Source organism: Phyllobates terribilis, unplaced genomic scaffold (assembly GCF_046119375.1).
Source record: "Phyllobates terribilis strain yellow unplaced genomic scaffold, ASM4611937v1 Scaffold_13__5_contigs__length_258822181, whole genome shotgun sequence".
Taxonomy (NCBI): Eukaryota; Metazoa; Chordata; class Amphibia; order Anura; family Dendrobatidae; genus Phyllobates; species Phyllobates terribilis.
The window spans coordinates 109,519,409-109,539,063 of NW_027362773.1; the positions used below are offsets into that span (position 1 = coordinate 109,519,409).

A 19,655-nucleotide genomic window follows, 5' to 3' on the forward strand; every position below is an offset into this window, starting at 1 on the left:
CATAAAATCCTTCATCAGGTGCAGTGGGCAGGGCTTGAGGAGTTGGAGTGCAGACATGACTCCAGTTTAAAAATAAAATAATAATAAAACTAAATATAATTTTTCAGTTATTAATATTGTGTAATTAACTTTCATAGGAATTTAGAAAAGTTTGGGAATTTTCAGAATATAAATGTTTTACGTTCGATCAATCTAAGGCCCCTATTTATCAAAAATCAACGATCTAGTGATACCATTTTACTCCAGTAAACCTGCTGACCATTTATGAAGGAGTTGAATGCCGGAGTCGGGAGTGTTGGTAAAGTAGGAGTCAGGACGGTATCTTACAACTCTACAGATCTGGCAATTGGAGACTTGGACTGGAGTCTCTTCCATTGTGTGCGCCCACATCCTTGATATTTATGGGCTCCTGGCTCCCCTCGCCTTTCAGTGGCCACCTATTCCCTTTGCCCATTAGCTGCTCTTTAATACCAGTGCTGGGCCTCCCATTTTGGCTGATAAAGTGAGATTTTATGACAAAGTAATTTCCTCTTGCCGAACGCTCCTATTAAGCAAATGCCAATTGGCTACATACTAGCCCATCGGTTGTCATTTAATAGTGTGTTCAGACCCCACTCCCCATGTGCACCGAATGATTAATAGATTGTTTTGTGCTCGTAGAATGCCATTATTCTCGGCAGCACATGTCATGTACACAGAACGTGTTGCCCCAAAAATTTTTCTTTTTTAAGCTTGCTTAAAAATCATTTCACCCGCTGAACAGACGTCTTGCTCGTTTGTTGGGTGATCGGTGGCCTCTTTAGACAGATTATCACTCAAACTGCATTTACGCTGGGGGATACACAAGGTCAGACAGCATAAACCTAGCGACAAATTCCCTGTTCAAAAATAGTCCCACCCAAAAAGATCAAAAACTGAAAAATCTCTTCTCGATAAAGGGGTGGTGTTTTGGAGAAGTTTCATTGTAGATGAGAAACTTTCTTGATTCTATCCTATTCAGGAGAGTTGTTTTGAGAATGGCTTTGTCTTTCATTATATAGTCCTTTTGCATGGAGCACAGATAAATCTATAGGCTTCAAGCCACTTTTGAAAGGCCTAAAATAGAATAAGGGCTCTTTCAGATGACTCTGATAATCGGTCCAATCTTGGTTTGCAATGCACGGACTGCCCGTGTCTCCCAACCCCGAGCTATCAGGGTCGGGAGCCACACGGCCAGTTCGTGCATTGTGATCTGAGATCTGACCGATTATCACGGTCACCTGAAGGATACCTAAAAAGTAATTGTTAGGACTGCCTCCATTCAAGCCTGGCTTAGTTCATTTTTGGTTCTGCACAAGCCTCCATAAAATACCAACTCGGCTTAGAAACCAGGTTTCTAGCTTGTCCGTCCTTTTAGCTAACGTCATCTATTTTCTATAGAAGCGTCCAATAGATGACCAATACTGCCCTTCCCATTGCAGTATAAGCCCTTTACTCATCAATTTCCCATTAATATGATCTGGTTCTTCATTCACCTATTCCCAATTCAGCCCTCCTGAACCAGTGTTACTTTACTGTTTGAGCCAAGATCGATGACTTGTTCTTGGTCGTCAACAGAATGAGCCAAGATCGATGACTTGTTCTTGGTCGTCAACAGAATGAGCCAAGATCGATGACTTGTTCTTGGTCGTCAACAGAATGAGCCAAGATCGATGACTTGTTCTTGGTCGTCAACAGAATGAGCCAAGATCGATGACTTGTTCTTGGTCGTCAACAGAATGAGCCAAGATCGATGACTTGTTCTTGGTCGTCCACAGAATGAGCCAAGATCGATGACTTGTTCTTGGTCGTCCACAGAATGAGCCAAGATTGATGACTTGTTCTTGGTCGTCCACGGAATGAGCCAAGATCGATGGCTTGTTCTTGGTCGTCCACGGAATGAGCCAAGATCGATGGCTTGTTCTTGGTCGTCCACGGAATGAGCCAAGATCGATGGCTTGTTCTTGGTCGTCCACGGAATGAGCCAAGATCGATGGCTTGTTCTTGGTCGTCCACGGAATGAGCCAAGATCGATGGCTTGTTCTTGGTCGTCCACGGAATGAGCCAAGATCGATGGCTTGTTCTTGGTCGTCCACGGAATGAGCCAAGATCGATGGCTTGTTCTTGGTCGTCCACGGAATGAGCCAAGATCGATGGCTTGTTCTTGGTCGTCCACGGAATGAGCCAAGATCGATGGCTTGTTCTTGGTCGTCCACGGAATGAGCCAAGATCGATGGCTTGTTCTTGGTCAGCCACGGAATGAGCCAAGATCGATGGCTTGTTCTTGGTCAGCCACGGAATGAGCCAAGATCGATGGCTTGTTCTTGGTCAGCCACGGAATGAGCCAAGATCGATGGCTTGTTCTTGGTCAGCCACGGAATGAGCCAAGATCGATGACTTGTGCTCTGTCGTCAACAGAAGTAATAGTTTGGCCCAATTTTACCATATTAATCGCCCATACTATTATTCCTTTCTGCATGAGATGGACGTCACAAAAAGCCTGCTTTCTGATCTATTGCCTATAGTTGGTTTTAGCCAATTCTTCCTGGGTAAAGTATAAGAAATGTTGTTCTCTCTGTTGCCCGTTACCCTTTACCTTCATGTGTTTCCATACAGGAATATTGTACAGAAAGGTATGTCTTGTCATGTCTGACAGCTGACTGTAGTAGCTTCTTAAAGATTAAAGGGTACTGGTCATATTGTCCAATCTGCGGACAGCACGGTATAGAGGAGGAGAAGCTGAGCAGAATGATATATAGGTTTGTGGGAAAATATTCAGTATAAACTTGTATTTTAGTCATGGTTTGTAAGCAGGAGTCAAGTGGGCTGTCAATGAATAAAATGAGTCCAGTGGGTGGTCCAACTTAGAGATTGACAGTCAGTCACTGAATAAGACTACCCACTGGACTCATGCTTACAAACAGGGATGTCAATGAATAAAATGCAAGTCCAGTGGGCGGTCCTACTCAGAGGTTGACTGTCGATCACTAGTAGGACCACCCACTGGACTCCTACATACAAACACCAAGGGTTTCAATGAATTTAACTACAAGTGTTACTGAAATTTGTCTCTCAAACTGATACGCCTCTCCTGCTCTATAACATCCCGCCTGCAGATCAGAGACGATTTTCAAAATGACTGGTCCCTTTAAATTTCAACAAAGCCGAGTACTTAACCATAAAGAGCAATAATGTATGTTGGGATGTATTTCATATGTAACATCACTTTATTAATATGTCAGTCTACCATTATGGCTGACTATATACTGTAGGGCAGGTTACAGGCTATATGCTTGTATATTGGGGCTCACTTTTGGGGAGACCTCCAGGAAGACCTGTCCATATAAATTGTGCCAATTGAAATTGGCGTATATTCAGACACTGTTTGCGCTTGCTGATGTGTTTGCGTTGACGAGTTACTTGCCATTTCTTGTTCGTTAAATGACTTCATTGTATTTTTAACAGATGTCTTGTAACAAAGGGGAGAATCAGGAGACCCAAAGGGAGAATTTCTTCCAGGTGAGTTTCGCAATGAGTGATCTTCAGAGGCACTGACCATTTCAGAGCCATAGGACTTTTCAGATGGGTTATACCCCAAAACAATCCTAAGAGCAAACTTTAGTTAATTGCATTTTTTGAAGGAAATTTTGATTGTATTTTATATTTTGCTTACAAAATGAAAAATATCTTTTTTTTTTTTTGTTTGTTTTTTTGTCGCATGAACGATTATCAGGCTTTTGGTTATTGGGTTAATTTCAAAGCGGGAACGAAAGAAGTGATCACATCATCCTTTCCAGATATGGTTTTCTGCTCCGTTATAGGAGCATAGTCCATGATCCATTACTGACGGACTCCAGCTCCCAATGACTGGACAGATCCGGGTGTGAACAGCGCTTTATTTCATGGTTCACTACAGCAGAAATGATGTGATGCGCTTATTTTTTTCCTACAAGCTCCCTGATTTATGAAGCGTGAACACCCTGGCACATTAGCACAATGTATATATGCGAGCACACGCATTGCCGCTCAATTTACTTCTTATTGGTTGACTGAAGAGATCATAGTTCAGGTGTTTATATTTTTTTTAAAGTGGCGTGTGAAGAAAAGTGTCGAAACTGTGGAAAATCACTGCAAGCCGCAGCCGCTTTAGAGATGCAAAATACACACTTACTAAAAGTAATCCAATTAAAGCACTTGCGTCTATACAAACTACCTGGCCACACACAAAAAATGGCCACTAAAACCAGAACCTGTCCATAAAATTCCGCACAATTCTGCATCTGGTGGTGAGCGGGGTCAGTGACATCACGTCTACTGATACTTACCAAGTGACACACGGCTCAGCGGAGGTGATGTCCCCAGCGCCACTCACCTCCAGATGCGGAAGTGTGACGACCTCTCCTGTATTCTCTATAAAAAGCTGCTGCCAGATAAGTGGTGGCAGCTTCTCAGGGATAACAAAAGGACTCGACATTCCGAAATCGGGCATGCTGTATCCTTCTCCTCCCCTGATATCTGTTTTTTTTTTGGGGGGGGGGGGTCCCCATACATATTAGACTGTTGACTGAAGATGTTGATACCTGTAGGTTCGGCCGATTTTGGTCTAATGTGTATGGGAGGACCTTTCCTCTATACAATAAAGTTCCTATCATTAATCTGCTTCTGTTGATTAACTTAAAGGGAATGTGTCACCAGGTTTTTGCTACCCCATCTGAGCGCAGCATAATGTAGGGACAGAGACCCTGACTTCAGTGATATATCACTTACTGGACCACTTGCAGCAGTTTTTTTTAAATCCCTAACTTATTTTCTGCAGATCTAGCAGAGCTCTGAATGCTGAGCTGTGTATAACCCCGTCCACACCACTGATTGGCTGGTTTCTGTGTACACTGTGCATAAGCAGTGCCAATCAGTGTGAGGGGGCGGGGTTACACAAAGCAGGAGGACTACATGGCACAAGTCACCTAGTCCTCTAGTGGTGATCTCCTGCTAAGTGATTTTATCAAAACTACAGCAAGCAGACTGGTAAGTGGCCTCTCTGGAATCAGGGTCTCTGCCTCTGATCTCAATTATATATATATTTTTTTCTGATCAGGGTGCTGCAGCCATGGTAATGGAGAGTGTGATGTTTGCAATCCTGGCAGAAAGATCTCTCGGCCCCAAGTTGTATGGAATCTTTCCACAGGGACGACTGGAGCAATTCATTCCGGTGAGTTCAGCGAGGATGTCGCGTTTTCTTGGCTCGTGATGAGTTGTATAATTCTGGATGTGATAATTGTGTAACCGCTGTCTGTCAGTGACTCGCTTATCACATGCCAGAAACTGCTGCTCAGTCCTTTGGCCCAAGTGTCTGCTTTCCATGCCGTCAGATGATTTCCCTTGGATCACACCTCCTTGTCTTATTCAGAGTCAGGAGACTAGAAGTCTACACAAGCCAAGTACAATTAATCATATCCATTGTCCATCACCATCAAACATTGTTGTTTTTTTTTAATAAATACATTGTGTAACTCAGTTTCTTAAGACCTGAAATCTGACCCCAAAACAATAAATTCTCCATTTTCTAGTTGCCTGGGGAGAAAAAAAAAATAATAATCCTGTCGACTTTTATGATTTTTAGAGTCGAAAGCTGGAGACTGAAGAACTGAGTTTTCCAGATATATCGGCTGAGATCGCGGAGAAGATGGCCCGTTTTCATGGCATGAGCATGCCATTCAATAAGGAACCCAAGTGGCTTTTTGGAACAATGGAGAAGTAAGTTAAGGCCAGTTTAGATTTTTGGGAACGGGAGTTTGTAAGAACACTCGTTTGCCGATCATCAGCTTGTGTAAAAATGCTAGCGATCGCCTGATAAACCAGCGACGCACTTGTTGGCTGAATCATTCATGCTGGCATTAAAAGTATCCCTGTCGGTAGCACATCGGTGTAAACAGATGTGCTGCCGATAGCAATTCCAACTAGTCGGATTGCCATATGTAGAGTCTGGAAGGAATTTTTCCTCTAATATGGAGCAATTCGTGTCTGCCCCATAGTTTTTTGCCTTCTTCTGGATCAACTTGTTAGGCTGAAGTCCATGGAGTTCAACCTTAAAAACTACTTCTGTGCGCATAGGATAGTTTCAATCTCATTACAGGGGTTCTCAAAAAATATATATATTAAAATGGTTCCCAGTCATGTAAATGGCCCCTGGGCTACAGTCTAAAGAAATGTCGCTCCCGAGACCTGTGTCTCAACTGCCAGAGGAGCTGTATCATAAGCAGATGTACCGGAGCTGCTGGAGATGGGCTGTGACACGAGAAGAAATAAATCTTCTCTGCTGACTGAGCCTCAGTCCTCTGCGCTCAGTCAGCCAAGGTGAAGATCTATTTCTTCACCTGTCTCAGCCCTTCTCTGACAGGTGTAAATGGACTTTAGCATCTTCCTGGGCCACACCGAGCGTGATCAACTAATCTTTTCCACGGCAGCTCCTAATTTCAATGTCCTGGATGAGGATACAAGGATAGAATTTTTTTTTTTTTAGCAGAATATTTTAAGTTTTGTGAACGGTCTACACAAACTACATTTTTTTTGTGGGTTTAGCTGTGTATTTAGAGCAGTAACAAATCCATGTGAATGTTACCCTGGGGATGCAAGTTAAATGTTAGCATCAGTACATAAGTAGGAAAAATACTATATACAGTTTACTCAACTGTTCTAAAATTCTTCGCAAGGAATCAGGTGCCATTTTTTCCCGGTAAGCTTTCTCCTGTGCTCGTCTTCGCATATGGGACAGTAATGCATTTTATGTGACAGTGGGGGACGGGCGAGCGACAGCTGCGGAGCATGCTTATCTAGAAGTAGGTTCTAGTACTGAACATTGTGTTCTTAGAGCTTACTGTAAAACCAAAACTGACATCATATGTTATTAGTTTAAGGTACTGCGGAAATATTCTTACTTTTTTTTTTCTTCCACTCAGGTATTTGAAGCAGGTCCTGAAGATTAAGTTCACAAGAGAATCCCATGCCAAGAAGCTGAACAAGTTTTTAAGCTACAATCTTCCTAAAGAAATGGCTAATCTCAGGTATTTTCTTAAGTAAATGTCAGCGAAAAGATTCAGTAAATCTTGTATTTTATTCAATGAAATTCCTGATGTTTATATGTGTGTCTGGCGAGTGGTCCTACTAGTGATTGACAGCTATCTCTGCAGACACATTACAGGGAAGACTGTCGATCACTGAGTAGGACCGCCCACTGGACTCATTAGGACCGCCCACTGGAGTCTGAAATCCCTGTGTTTTGTATGTATGAGTCCAGTGGGTGGTCTTACTAGTGATTGACAGCTATCTCTGCAGACACAGTACAGGGAAGACTGTCAATCACTGAGTAGGACCACCCACTGGACTCATTAGGACCGCCCACTGGACTCTTATACAATCACCAGGGATTTCAATGAATAAAATACAAGTTTAACGGAAACTTTTCTGGCAAAAATGATCAGTCTGATCAGCTCCTTCTCTATAACAACTCCCCTGCAGGTTAGATACCATCACCATATAACAGGACCCCTTTAAGAAAAATCAGCCGGTTTAGGTGAATGCATGCTAGGTTAATCAAGATTTTTTTTTTTTCTCCCCTTCAGGTCTTTGCTGGAAGCAACTCATTCTCCTGTTGTATTTTGTCACAACGACTGTCAAGAAGGTAAGACGTCTGATGGTATTTCTGCTTTTACGTTCAGTTCTAAGCTGGAATCGGGGCTGTTTTAGATGCAGATTCTGCTGCTTTATTTTAGCCACAAATGGAGAAATTTAGATCTGGCCTGTACATGGACTCCCCCCGTAAATGTACACGTTCAGCTTGGCTGAGCTTGCATGTTTATTTCAGTGGAAGTAAAGGGAAATGCCACTGACGTGTGCTAACACGGAAGAACTGGTGGACCTCAGACACTTTTGTTTGTCATAGTATCATAGTTTTAAGGTTGAAAGAAGACACAAGTCTATAGAGGTCAACCGATAACCTAACATGTTGATCCAGAGGAAGATGCTAATTGCCCATTAAGTGAAAAAGTCCTTCCCAACACCACATACAGTAATCAGTAATTCACTGGATTACTGTCCCATTGTGGGGTCTAGTCTCCATAATCTGTAATATTATATTTATAAAGAAAAGAGTCCAGGCCCTCCTTGAACTTTTTTTTTTAGTGAATTACAACATGTGGCAGAGTTCTGTGGTCTCGCTTTTTGTACAGTAGAGAATCCATAGTGTCACTGCTTGTGCAGTAAAGAATCCATGGTCTCGCTGCTTGTGCAGGAAAGCATCCAGGTTCTCGCTGCTTGTGCAGGAAAGCATCCAGGGTGTCACTGCTTGTGCAGTAAAGAATCCATAGTGTCGCTGCTTGTGCAGGAAAGCATCCAGGGTGTCGCTGCTTGTGCAGGAAAGCATCCAGGGTGTCGCTGCTTGTGCAGGAAAGCATCCAGGGTGTCGCTGCTTGTGCAGGAAAGCATCCAGGGTGTCGCTGCTTGTGCAGGAAAGCATCCAGGGTGTCGCTGCTTGTGCAGGAAAGCATCCAGGGTGTCGCTGCTTGTGCAGGAAAGCATCCAGGGTGTCGCTGCTTGTGCAGGAAAGCATCCAGGGTGTCGCTGCTTGTGCAGGAAAGCATCCAGGGTGTCGCTGCTTGTGCAGGAAAGCATCCAGGGTGTCGCTGCTTGTGCAGGAAAGCATCCAGGGTGTCGCTGCTTGTGCAGGAAAGCATCCAGGGTGTCGCTGCTTGTGCAGGAAAGCATCCAGGGTGTCGCTGCTTGTGCAGGAAAGCATCCAGGGTGTCGCTGCTTGTGCAGGAAAGCATCCAGGGTGTCGCTGCTTGTGCAGGAAAGCATCCAGGGTGTCGCTGCTTGTGCAGGAAAGCATCCAGGGTGTCGCTGCTTGTGCAGGAAAGCATCCAGGGTGTCGCTGCTTGTGCAGGAAAGCATCCAGGGTGTCGCTGCTTGTGCAGGAAAGCATCCAGGGTGTCGCTGCTTGTGCAGGAAAGCATCCAGGGTGTCGCTGCTTGTGCAGGAAAGCATCCAGGGTGTCGCTGCTTGTGCAGGAAAGCATCCAGGGTGTCGCTGCTTGTGCAGGAAAGCATCCAGGGTGTCGCTGCTTGTGCAGGAAAGCATCCAGGGTGTCGCTGCTTGTGCAGGAAAGCATCCAGGGTGTCGCTGCTTGTGCAGGAAAGCATCCAGGGTGTCGCTGCTTGTGCAGGAAAGCATCCAGGGTGTCGCTGCTTGTGCAGGAAAGCATCCAGGGTGTCGCTGCTTGTGCAGGAAAGCATCCAGGGTGTCGCTGCTTGTGCAGGAAAGCATCCAGGGTGTCGCTGCTTGTGCAGGAAAGCATCCAGGGTGTCGCTGCTTGTGCAGGAAAGCATCCAGGGTCTCGCTGCTTGTGCAGGAAAGCATCCAGGGTCTCGCTGCTTGTGCAGGAAAGCATCCAGGGTCTCGCTGCTTGTGCAGGAAAGCATCCAGGGTCTCGCTGCTCGTACATATCTGGGATGGGGATATTTACCTACATTCAGTGGCCAGGACTATGGAAGCAGCAGAGAGGGGACTATGGCTTTTGGTTTAATGACTTACTCCTGTACATCAGTCCTACCAGTCCTCGTTTTTTTTTTTTCAGTGTTTCTTTCGTTGTATTTTCAGGAAACGTCCTATTGCTGGATGGAAGGGAGAATTGTGAAAAGCAGAAACTAATGCTGATAGATTTTGAGTACAGCAGTTACAATTATAGGTATGTGAACATTTTATTTAGGAGTTAATAACAGTATAACATGGTGGTTTATGACTATTCATAGCATGAGGTCTTGTGATCATTAGCGAGAGATATCCGGGGTTTTTTGGGTAAAAAAGAGAGATTAGTCTCCCTATGTGTATGGGGTTTCCAAGATTTGAAAGAGTAGATGTAGCACTGTTGCATTGAGTTCTTCCATGACGTCGGAGCTGCACTCTGCTTTAAGCTGCTTAGTGTCAAAGATCTGCGATCAGGCAGGTGGTGGTGATCAGATTACAGCTCTGCACGGCTGTTATCCGGGCTATCATCATCCGCAGCACTTTTATTGCTGTTTATAGCCCCGGGCTTCAAGTCAGCTCACCCATAAAGGAGTCCTGAGCACGGAGAACCAGCAGAGCCGCAGGAAAGCCAACCAATAAAGGAAAAATCCAGCTTCCAGAATCCCATAAAACTAGAAAATTGATTCAAATATTTTAAAAAAGATGCAGTATTTTCATAATTATCACAGCCCCAAGTGAAGAAAGTCCTGAGCAGACGCGTTTCAGACCATCCAGTCTTTAATTGCTAATGATTAAAGACCGGACTGTCTGAAACGCGTCTGCTCAGCACTTTAACCACTTGGGGCTGTGATAATCATGCCAATACTGTATCGTTTTTTAAATATTTGAATAACTTTTCTAATTTTATGGGATTCTAGAAGCTGGATTTTTCCTTTATCGATATTACCCTAATGGCAGAGGTGATCTGTGGGGTTTAACACCATCCTTCTTTTTTTTCTTTTTTTTTTTTTTATATCTTGCATTTCTATTCATTCAGGGGATTTGACATTGGAAATCATTTTTGCGAATGGATGTACGATTACACCCACGAGAAATTCCCATTCTTCAAAGCCAATTTCTCAAAGTATCCTACAAAGAAGCAGCAGGTAAGTGTTTTATGGCTTTTTTTTTTTTTCCTGTTCCATAATTGACACATAGTCAAATGAATGTAAGAATACCATTTACTGAGTAATATAAATAAAAATAGACTGACAAATACAAAGAGGAAAAAATTGCCCAGAACAACAGGCACCAGGGGATCAGCTGGTACACAATCACAGTATAGAATACAAAACATATCAAACTTTCCTGAAACTCATGGATCATGTTTTACCCATATATAGTGAGAATACTTTTATTAAGAATGGGTTATATCATGCAAAGTGCAATAAATATACTCCCAACTAAATATTCAGAGCAGCAAATTCACAAATGTACCACGAATAAATTATAAAGAAAGTATCAAGTGCTCATGTGAAAGGCCTGAATGTTGGCGAAAAGGTAATAATATTTAAGGGGCAAACATGGGCCCATTTGTATCACCCCTCCACACAGATTCCATGTGTCATCATGTAGAAGAAGATGGTAGAGTAAAATGAAGTACCTGCCAATCCCACAATGTCCGCAGAGATCCGACGCGCGCTTCGCCGATAGGCTTTCGCGAGGATGTCCTCGTGATGCAGCAGTCTGTTCAGAAGAAGCTGGTGGAATCCTGAGTATTTTCTGAAGACTCGAGTGTTTGACTTGTCGTGTTTTTGTTTTTCTAGCTCCACTTTATATCAAGTTATATAGCGGAGTTTCAGCCCGGCTTTGAAAACCTGAGCAATGAAGAAAGAAGTAAAGTGGAGAACGAAATGCTAATAGAGATTAACAGGTGAGTCTGGTCTGACGCGCACTTTATATACCTTTTTTTTTTTTTTTTTTTTTTTTAAAGAAATTGTACCCCAAAAGGCTGAGTTCGGGGAATCTGGGTATTGGGACCTCCGGCAATTGGCTTCAGGATAAATGGGGAACTGTCAGCAAGTGCTGATATATTTGGCAGTGCCACCACTTGAAGAGCAAAGTCTTATATGCATATGGGGTCTTTGGAGGAAAAAACTCTCCAAAACTCCTCAAAACTTTGTTTCTGCTTCGGAAACTCTGCAAAAGACTCGCATACTGTTAGCGTTCCTATTGAATGTAATAGTCTCCCTATGTAATGTACAAATAACTCACGGAAAAAGCATGATGTATCTCAATATAAGTAATTAACTCAGTATATATAAAAATATAGCCCATGCTACTAATGTTCTTTGGACTGTAACGGACTGATCGTCATATAGAACATGTATAGAAGAAAACCCTGCAGGGTAGTGACAATCAGAGTCCAAAATATTTGAAATTGACAATGTTTATTCAAAAGTAGAAAAATCGGATGGGGGGAGTGGGGAAACACATGTGAACGTTTGACATGCAAACAAGGTGCGCAAGGAAGGGGCAATGCCAATTATGGCAGATGTCCATGTTAATATCACAAATAGTAATGGATGTCACAGTATCAACACCGCATGTCTCTCAATGAAAGGAAGAATCACCATACAGATATGTGATAAAGTATGTAGCATAAAGCATACTCAAAAGTGCATTACCATGCAGAGCCCCCAGTGCACAAGCACTCCACCCTGACGTGCGTTTCGGACCTGCCTGACAATGCTTCATTCATTATCTATGAGACTTCTGGAAATAGCGGACAGCTGTACTTGGCGATCTCTGGCAGTCATGTAGACCGTGAATGGGATGGTGATGCGCATGTGGGACCATTGCTTCAATCAAATCGGGCACTACTGAGCCCATTTTTGTGTTTGATCAGGGTCCAAGTAGTATGACCAGTGATCAGAAAGTAAATTCCATTCTTGGTTTAACTCTTTTAAAGCAATGTAGCATCCAGTATAATCATTGCAGGACTCCTCTGCCTACACAAGTAATCCAGTGCAGTATGTTATGTCTGAGTGTACGCTGCAGATACCGAGATACAGAATAATACCTTATTCCCTGTTAATGTTTTTGTGCAGGTTTGCCCTCGCATCTCATTTCTTCTGGGGCCTGTGGTCTATTATTCAAGCAAAAATCTCCGCTATTGAATTTGGGTACATGGTGAGTATAAATTTTGGAATAGTGCATGGCAATATAGCGGGGCACTGTAGAAACATTACTGTCGCGTTTAGTGTGATTGACAGCTGTGTCCTGACATCACACACTTAAGCTGGCGACATATTAGAACTTTTTATTTTTGTAAAAATATTTGATGGCTCTTGTAGCAAGGTGACCCAACTGGTGTAAAATGCATACGTACATGCGGAGTAATTCGCTGATCTATAAATGACTTTTGCGATATGCGAGGCTATAAGATCTGTTAGTCAAGAATAACAAGTACCCTGAAGTGACAATTAGCAGAACAATGCTATAACAACCTCTCACAAGTAGCAGTCCCTTTCTATCTGAAAATCCATTAATACCTTCTCGTTGGGTCATGTGATCACAAGATGGCTCTTCCCAGCCGGGCAGTTGCTCTCTGAAGAGGGGGTCACCATCTTAGGATAATAGAAACTGTAAGTTTGCCACACAGGGAAAAGCCCAAACTTCTATCACAAATACTGCTGATGATTACTCAGCTTTTGTTGCACATTCTATCACAAATACTGATGATTACTCAGCTTTTGTTGCACAGTTATAATGTAGGTGGTCACAGTTTATCTTTTGACAGAAACTATTAGATTATCTAGAAGAACATAGGGGAAAGAATAATCGCACTATCCCCACAGCAAGCAGAGATTACTAAAGATGGGTCGATTTGCAAGACCCGGGACCACCTACTTGCTGATGTCCTCAGCTCCTACAAATTGGAAGATGCGCCTAGGGCTTCTGTGGGTAGGAGGTGGATCACAGGGAATGCCGACGCCGCCTCTGGGACCAGGGTCCTTAGAATCTATCTCCTCTTTAGTGTTGATTAGTGATGAGTATGTTTGGTTAACCCTTTCGGCAAGTATACTCGGACGAGTACCGAGTATCTTAAGTGTAGTCAGTGACCTGTTTGAATCACTCCCGTGTGCATGATTTGCGACGGTTTGACAGCTTTAATACATGTGAGGAATGCGAAAGAAGCAGGCATTCCTCACATGTATTAAAGCTGTCAAACCGTTGCAAATCATGCACACGGGAGTGATTCAAACATATCACTGAGCACGCTGAAGATACTCGGTACTCGTCCAAGTATACTTGCCGAAAGGGTTAACCGAACATACTCGCTCATCACTAGTGTTGATGCATCTTGAGATTGATAGCAGGGCATAAAGGAATTAAATGTGCAGGGTCAAATATGGCAACCACAATGGAGACTGAACTTCATGGAAATAAGTACATTAGACCTACAAGAACTGCAGAATGTGACAGTCGGGTCAGCGATGGAAAAATTAAACTGATGGATGGCGTCTTTAAATCAAACAGTTTTTATCATTTGCCCACTATTGCGTAAAAAGGGGAATTTGCATTAGAATAACAAGAACAAGGAAAAATCAATGATAGTTATTTTTAAAAATAAATGTAGTAAATATAAAAAAGTAAATATTTTAAAATGTTCCAGCACACTCTATTAATATGAATCTAGGTTATATTTGCTGAGTAAATATCTTTGCAACAATAAGAGGATAAACCTTTTGCAGAGGATGATGGATTACTACTTATAAAAACAATGGACTTGTCCGGGTGCAGTCATCATAGAGGATGGTGCAAGCAATGAGTTATGGAGGATTTGTGCCTGCACGGGGGTCATGGTTTTGGAGGCCTAACTCCAATAGTCTATAACATAATGGGGAGTAGCAAAAACAAAGACATTATCAAAAATGTGATAAAAACACAAGTAACCTAATCTCAAATACTCATCGTGGGGACATACGGTCACACCCAAGCTCTTTCCACTTTTTAAAAAGTTTTAAAGCCAGGTTTGGCATTAAAAATGTCAGCATATTTGGCGAAAACTAATGAATCGGGCCATAGACCTGGATTAATATACAGATAGAAAATAAGGAAAATATACTTATTAGCTTTCCTTAAGTGCATGGAAGGAAAAAAAAAAACTGGGATGGGTGAGGCACAGGAGCCATAGAAAAAATATCTAAAAATATATCATTTAAAATTTCACATTTAATGAAAAACAGTTAAAAACCTATTAAGGGGGTATGAGAAAAGGAGGCATAAAAAATTAGAGGGGTTGATGCGTTTCGAACCACCATGCTGGTTTGAAACGCGCATCCCTTTCTCTAATTTTTGATGCCCTGTTTTGTAATCCCCCTTTAAGGTTTTCATTTGTTTTTTCATTAAATGTGACATTTTAATCTATATTTTTTTCTTTTGGGATTGTTGGATTTTTCCTATTGCTCTTATTAATATACAAGTTGTAACATAAACCATGGAAAACTAGTGATATATTGTTCGGACTTGTCATAACCCTGTTTTTGTTCCTTTTCCTAAGGAATACGCCATGGCGCGGTTCGACGCCTATTTCCTCCACAAGAAGAAATTAGGACTGTGAAATTTGGACGACTGGAAAATCACCCAGCTTTAATACTTTTTTTTTTATACCATGTTCTCCAAATCATCCTGCTCCAGAGGAATCGGTGACGCCAGGCATTTACTTTAGTGTCCTGAACCCATAATTTTGAGTTAATATCTTCTGGATCGCGCACAATCGAGCATCCATCGATTTCTGAGAATGAAATCTATCAATTCATCACACTGGGGAATATCTGACAAACACATCAAAGTTGGCAGGAATAGCCTCTATATAATTAGTATGGTGGGCTCCCCTACTGCCCTGAAAGAAGGATCGGACATGTTGGATTTCAACATGCCCTCCCTTTTTTATTTTTTTATTTTTTTTTTTAAATAAAGAAAATATGCCCAATGTTAATGTGTAAGAGGGAGGTCTGGAGGAATAGATGTTGCCCGAACAAGTTCTCCTCTGACCACTCTCCCAAGGTGTAAGGCCAGCTTAAGAGTCCCGAGATCTGCGGATGACCTCATCGCCTCTTATGCTGACACTTGTGAATTGAATGGAATTATTATTATAGTTTTATTTTTTTTTCACTGTAATGCAATTTTGTCATGATTGTGGAACAAGTGTTATTCAGTCTCCTTTAAAATTGTGAATGTAAATATTGTAAAATTGTAAAATATCTTGTACTAACTTGATCATGATTTTTTTTTCTACATTTTAGTAGGGGATCTCGCACACATTCTTGCTTTATAGCAGCACGTAATAGATCCTGCTGTGTGCGCGGCTGTACCAAGAAACGGGTAGTCGGATGTCTTGCAAGTTGAGACTGACAGTTATAATGAAAAATTTGCTACACACTAAACAGATCTTTAATTTTAGACTCTTGACTTGTAGGATGTTATTGGCTTGTTACTAATCGCGTGCAGGTTATTATATAGTAATCGTATTATCTGTGCAGATGTGCACACTTACTGTACGGAGTGTGCCCACTGCATGCGCGCCAGATGCTGGCTGTACAACACAGCTAGGTCTGATTGCAACAGTTTTTGCACATGCAATTTTTGGAGCAGAAACCCCTCAAAATCTTGGCGTTTTCGCAGCGAAAACTCTGCAAAAAGGCTCCATGTGTGCACACTCTTAGATGCCACTGTCGATTGCGACATCGGCATTTAGGCGGTTATTGGGTAAACAGTGCCAATGGGTTATCATGGCATCTGGAATCCTACTGAAGGCCCCTTCTCTGCCTTGCCAGTACACCTATACTTTTGGTTGGGCCCAACAGAGCGTCAATTGTACTATACACTGCAATACGTATTGCTGTGTACTGTGTAGGCAGTCAAACGACTGGAGGTGGCCCCCAGGAGACTAAAAAGGTTAAAATTGGCCGGACTAAAAAAATATTTATCCCATACAGTAAACTGACAAAACGGGGGATGGGGAGAATTGAAATGAGAGTGCAGATTTTTGTTTCTAACACCCACCCCCCCCCTTCCAAAAAAAATAAAATAAAAATAAAATAAAGTTATTTAAGCTCCTAAATATTTTTATTGGGAACAGACTAAACTTAGTCGGCTGTAAGCGTACACTGGTATATTGGGGCAGGACATTGCCGTGATCCTGTCGGTTTTCCATTAGGTAATAAAATGGCTTATAGGACACGGGGCTGGCCCGAAATGGGTCAAATCGGCATCAGAATGTATTTTTATTTATTTATTTTTTTAACTACCTTTGACAGTCGCTTGTGCGGTCTACCGGTCTGTTTGCTCTTTTTTTTAGTCATTTAGACTGGCTTGAGAGAACCGAAGGCAAATGATTTGATGTCAGTGCTAAAGTCCAAAAATCAGGATGCAGCCCCCTACTAACATCACTGCCTCAGGTCGGGCACTCGGCAGGATGATAGAATTATGGATAGAGATTTCGATGTTGGTCAGTATTACATTGTTAGACAGTGTCAATGGTTTGGTTTTGTTTTTTTCATTTTTACATAAACTGTGAAATTTACATTTTATTTGTAAATGATTTGATTCTTTAAGTGTCTGTTCTTTTAATGAACCTCTCTTTGGGGTTTTAATGATGCAGCTAATTACAGAAATACTGTGTATTGATATTAACGTACTAAATTGATTTTATACTAAATTGATTTTAACAATGTGTGTAACTTCCTTTGTTTTCTTAGGAGTATAAAAATCCAATCCGTACATGGGAGACTTTAAATGGAATCTATCAGTGGGTTTTTGATATGTAATCTGAGGGCAGAATGACCCAGGTTCCGGCAATGTGTTGTGGTTTCATTAAAATCAATTGTTTTATCAGCAGGAGATTATCACTACAGGACAAGGTGTCTTGTGCCTCCTCATGCTCTCTGTAACCACTCCACCACCACTGATTGGCAGCTTTCTGAGTACATTGACAAAAAACTGTCATTCAGTGTTGTGGGCGGGGTTATACAGAGCTCAGCATTCCAAGGAAACTGCAAATCAGTGGTGTGGGCGGGGTTATACAGAGCTCAGCATTCTAAGGAAGCAGCCAATCAGTGGTATGGGCGGGGTTATACAGAGCTCAGCATTCCAAGGAAGCAGCCAATCAGTGGTATGGGCGGGGTTATACAGAGCTCAGCATTCCAAGGAAACTGCAAATCAGTGTTGTGGGCGGGGTTATACAGAGCTCAGCATTCCAAGGAAGCAGCCAATCAGTGGTATGGGCGGGGTTATACAGAGCGCAGCATTCCAAGGAAGCAGCCAATCAGTGGTGTGGGCGGGATTATACAGAGCTCAGCATTCCGAGCTCTTAGGTCTGCAGCAGAGAAAACTGTGATTGTATCAAAGTGACAGCAAGCAGCCCAGTAAGTGACACATCACTGGAATCGGTGTCTTGGCCCCTATATTATGCTGCTCTCAGATTATATGGCAAAAAACCTGCTTATTGATTCCCTTTAAGTTCTGCATAAAGCCAATGGGCAGACATTAGCCCACACTTGTTACTGTGGTTGTGCCATAAATCTGGCAGAAGTTGCACCTTCTTTTTGGTGCAAATTCATAAATTTGTCCAAAAATGTATTTGCAATGAAAAAGTCTCTAGAAAAGAGGAGAGTGCACCAAATTTATCATTTTCAGGCGCTAGTTTTTAGGGGCAAATTAAAGTAAGCCAACGAAGAGTTGGCAAAAGTAAGAACTTGCGTGCATCATGTGCTAAATCGATCACTCCGCTCGTGCCATGGTGATACATTTTGCCGCCTCTTGTAACTGCCAGTTCCATTTTTACCTGGTCCACCCAGTAAGACGGCGTTGGGAAATGTGGGCCATTGTATACAGGGAACATGCAGTCATTTCAGTGCTGGCTCGGTTTGGTAGGAGTACCAGGCGTCATGTATGTGTATTACAGGTATGTGATGTTTGCTGCCCTCACTAATGTGAATTATTATACTGTGACTTACTAAAACAATCTGTACGAAGTTTCATTTTGGAGTTTGTTTGCACCAATGTATTCATGTCCATGTTCTCCAGGGTTGTTTAAAGCTGGAGAATGGTAATTGTTCTTGCCTCCTCTTGTGATCTGTGACAGAGACTATGGGTATGGATGTGGCGGTGTAAACGAGCCTCCGATTTTATTTACTGTCAATATACAAAATTCCTGATTTGCAGAAACGTTTCATTTTTATGTATTCACTGTATGTGTAATGCAAAGCACTTTTTATTGTTCATGAAATGTAAAAACTGTATTTTTTATATTAAAAATATATTGATGTCTATCGGGTCTTGGTTTAATTTTATTTTTTTATTTGAAAAGAATTGTGTATTTTACTTCAAACCCTCCATGCCACATTGAATTCAACACTTCTTGTAGCAGAGCAATTTTCTTTTTAAATGACCTAGAATTAAAGGGATTTTCTCAATTTGTTCAGGAGCGTGCAGCTCCCCAGCCTCCTACTTGCCTCGGGGGGGCGGGGCAATGTGCTCCTGATCATTGACATTTCACACCAGAGGTAAAGTTGTCACTGGTCCAAATGGTCTGTTCTGCAAAGCTGCATTAAAAGGGGCAGGTGCCAGCTTCAGAGCATAGGAAAGGGGCTTATACGTGCATGCTACTTGCCTATGAGACTGGCCACTGCTGATAAGCTTCAGAGGTGGTCAGTAACACAGACAATGAGCAATAAATAATAAAATTAGAAATCCCTCCATTCTTGAGAACAAAGGCCTATTTTTAATAAGGATAATTGCAAAGTTTCTTGTTTTTGCAATTTTACCCATTTTAAAGATGAGAATAACCCTTTAAAGTACCACTCCAGTTTTGTTTTATTTCACCACTAGATAGGCATCAGTAATGTGTGTAGTAGAATACCAGCTCCTGTCTTCTGCCGTTCCCAGCACCGCTCCAGTCATCTTCTGCACCATGTGACCGGAGTTGTGACTTGCTGGATCGCTCTAGTTTATGGATGGAAAGTCCCTTCTCAGTGTAAGTCTGAGGCAGTCAGACTTGCATAAAGAGTAATAGTGACTGTTACAGCGACTTCCAACCAGTCAGGGCTGCGATCACAAGATGGCAAAGAGGG

At 42.2% G+C, this 19,655-nt stretch overlaps 1 protein-coding gene across 1 annotated transcript in view; it reads left to right on the forward strand.

The window, feature by feature from the left end:
- The window catches only part of LOC141173867 (choline kinase alpha-like), a 32,485-nt gene extending 13,631 nt beyond the window's left edge, over nt 1–18,854 (forward strand). The window contains exons 3-12 of the mRNA XM_073658386.1: nt 3,484–3,537; nt 5,114–5,227; nt 5,639–5,772; nt 6,975–7,079; nt 7,638–7,696; nt 9,670–9,757; nt 10,574–10,682; nt 11,343–11,449; nt 12,627–12,708; nt 15,083–18,854. Coding sequence (XP_073514487.1) covers nt 3,484–3,537; nt 5,114–5,227; nt 5,639–5,772; nt 6,975–7,079; nt 7,638–7,696; nt 9,670–9,757; nt 10,574–10,682; nt 11,343–11,449; nt 12,627–12,708; nt 15,083–15,142 — 912 coding nt within the window. The 3' untranslated portion in view covers nt 15,143–18,854. The remainder of the gene's footprint in view (nt 1–3,483; nt 3,538–5,113; nt 5,228–5,638; nt 5,773–6,974; nt 7,080–7,637; nt 7,697–9,669; nt 9,758–10,573; nt 10,683–11,342; nt 11,450–12,626; nt 12,709–15,082) is intronic.
- The last annotated feature ends 801 nt before the right edge of the window (nt 18,855–19,655 follow it).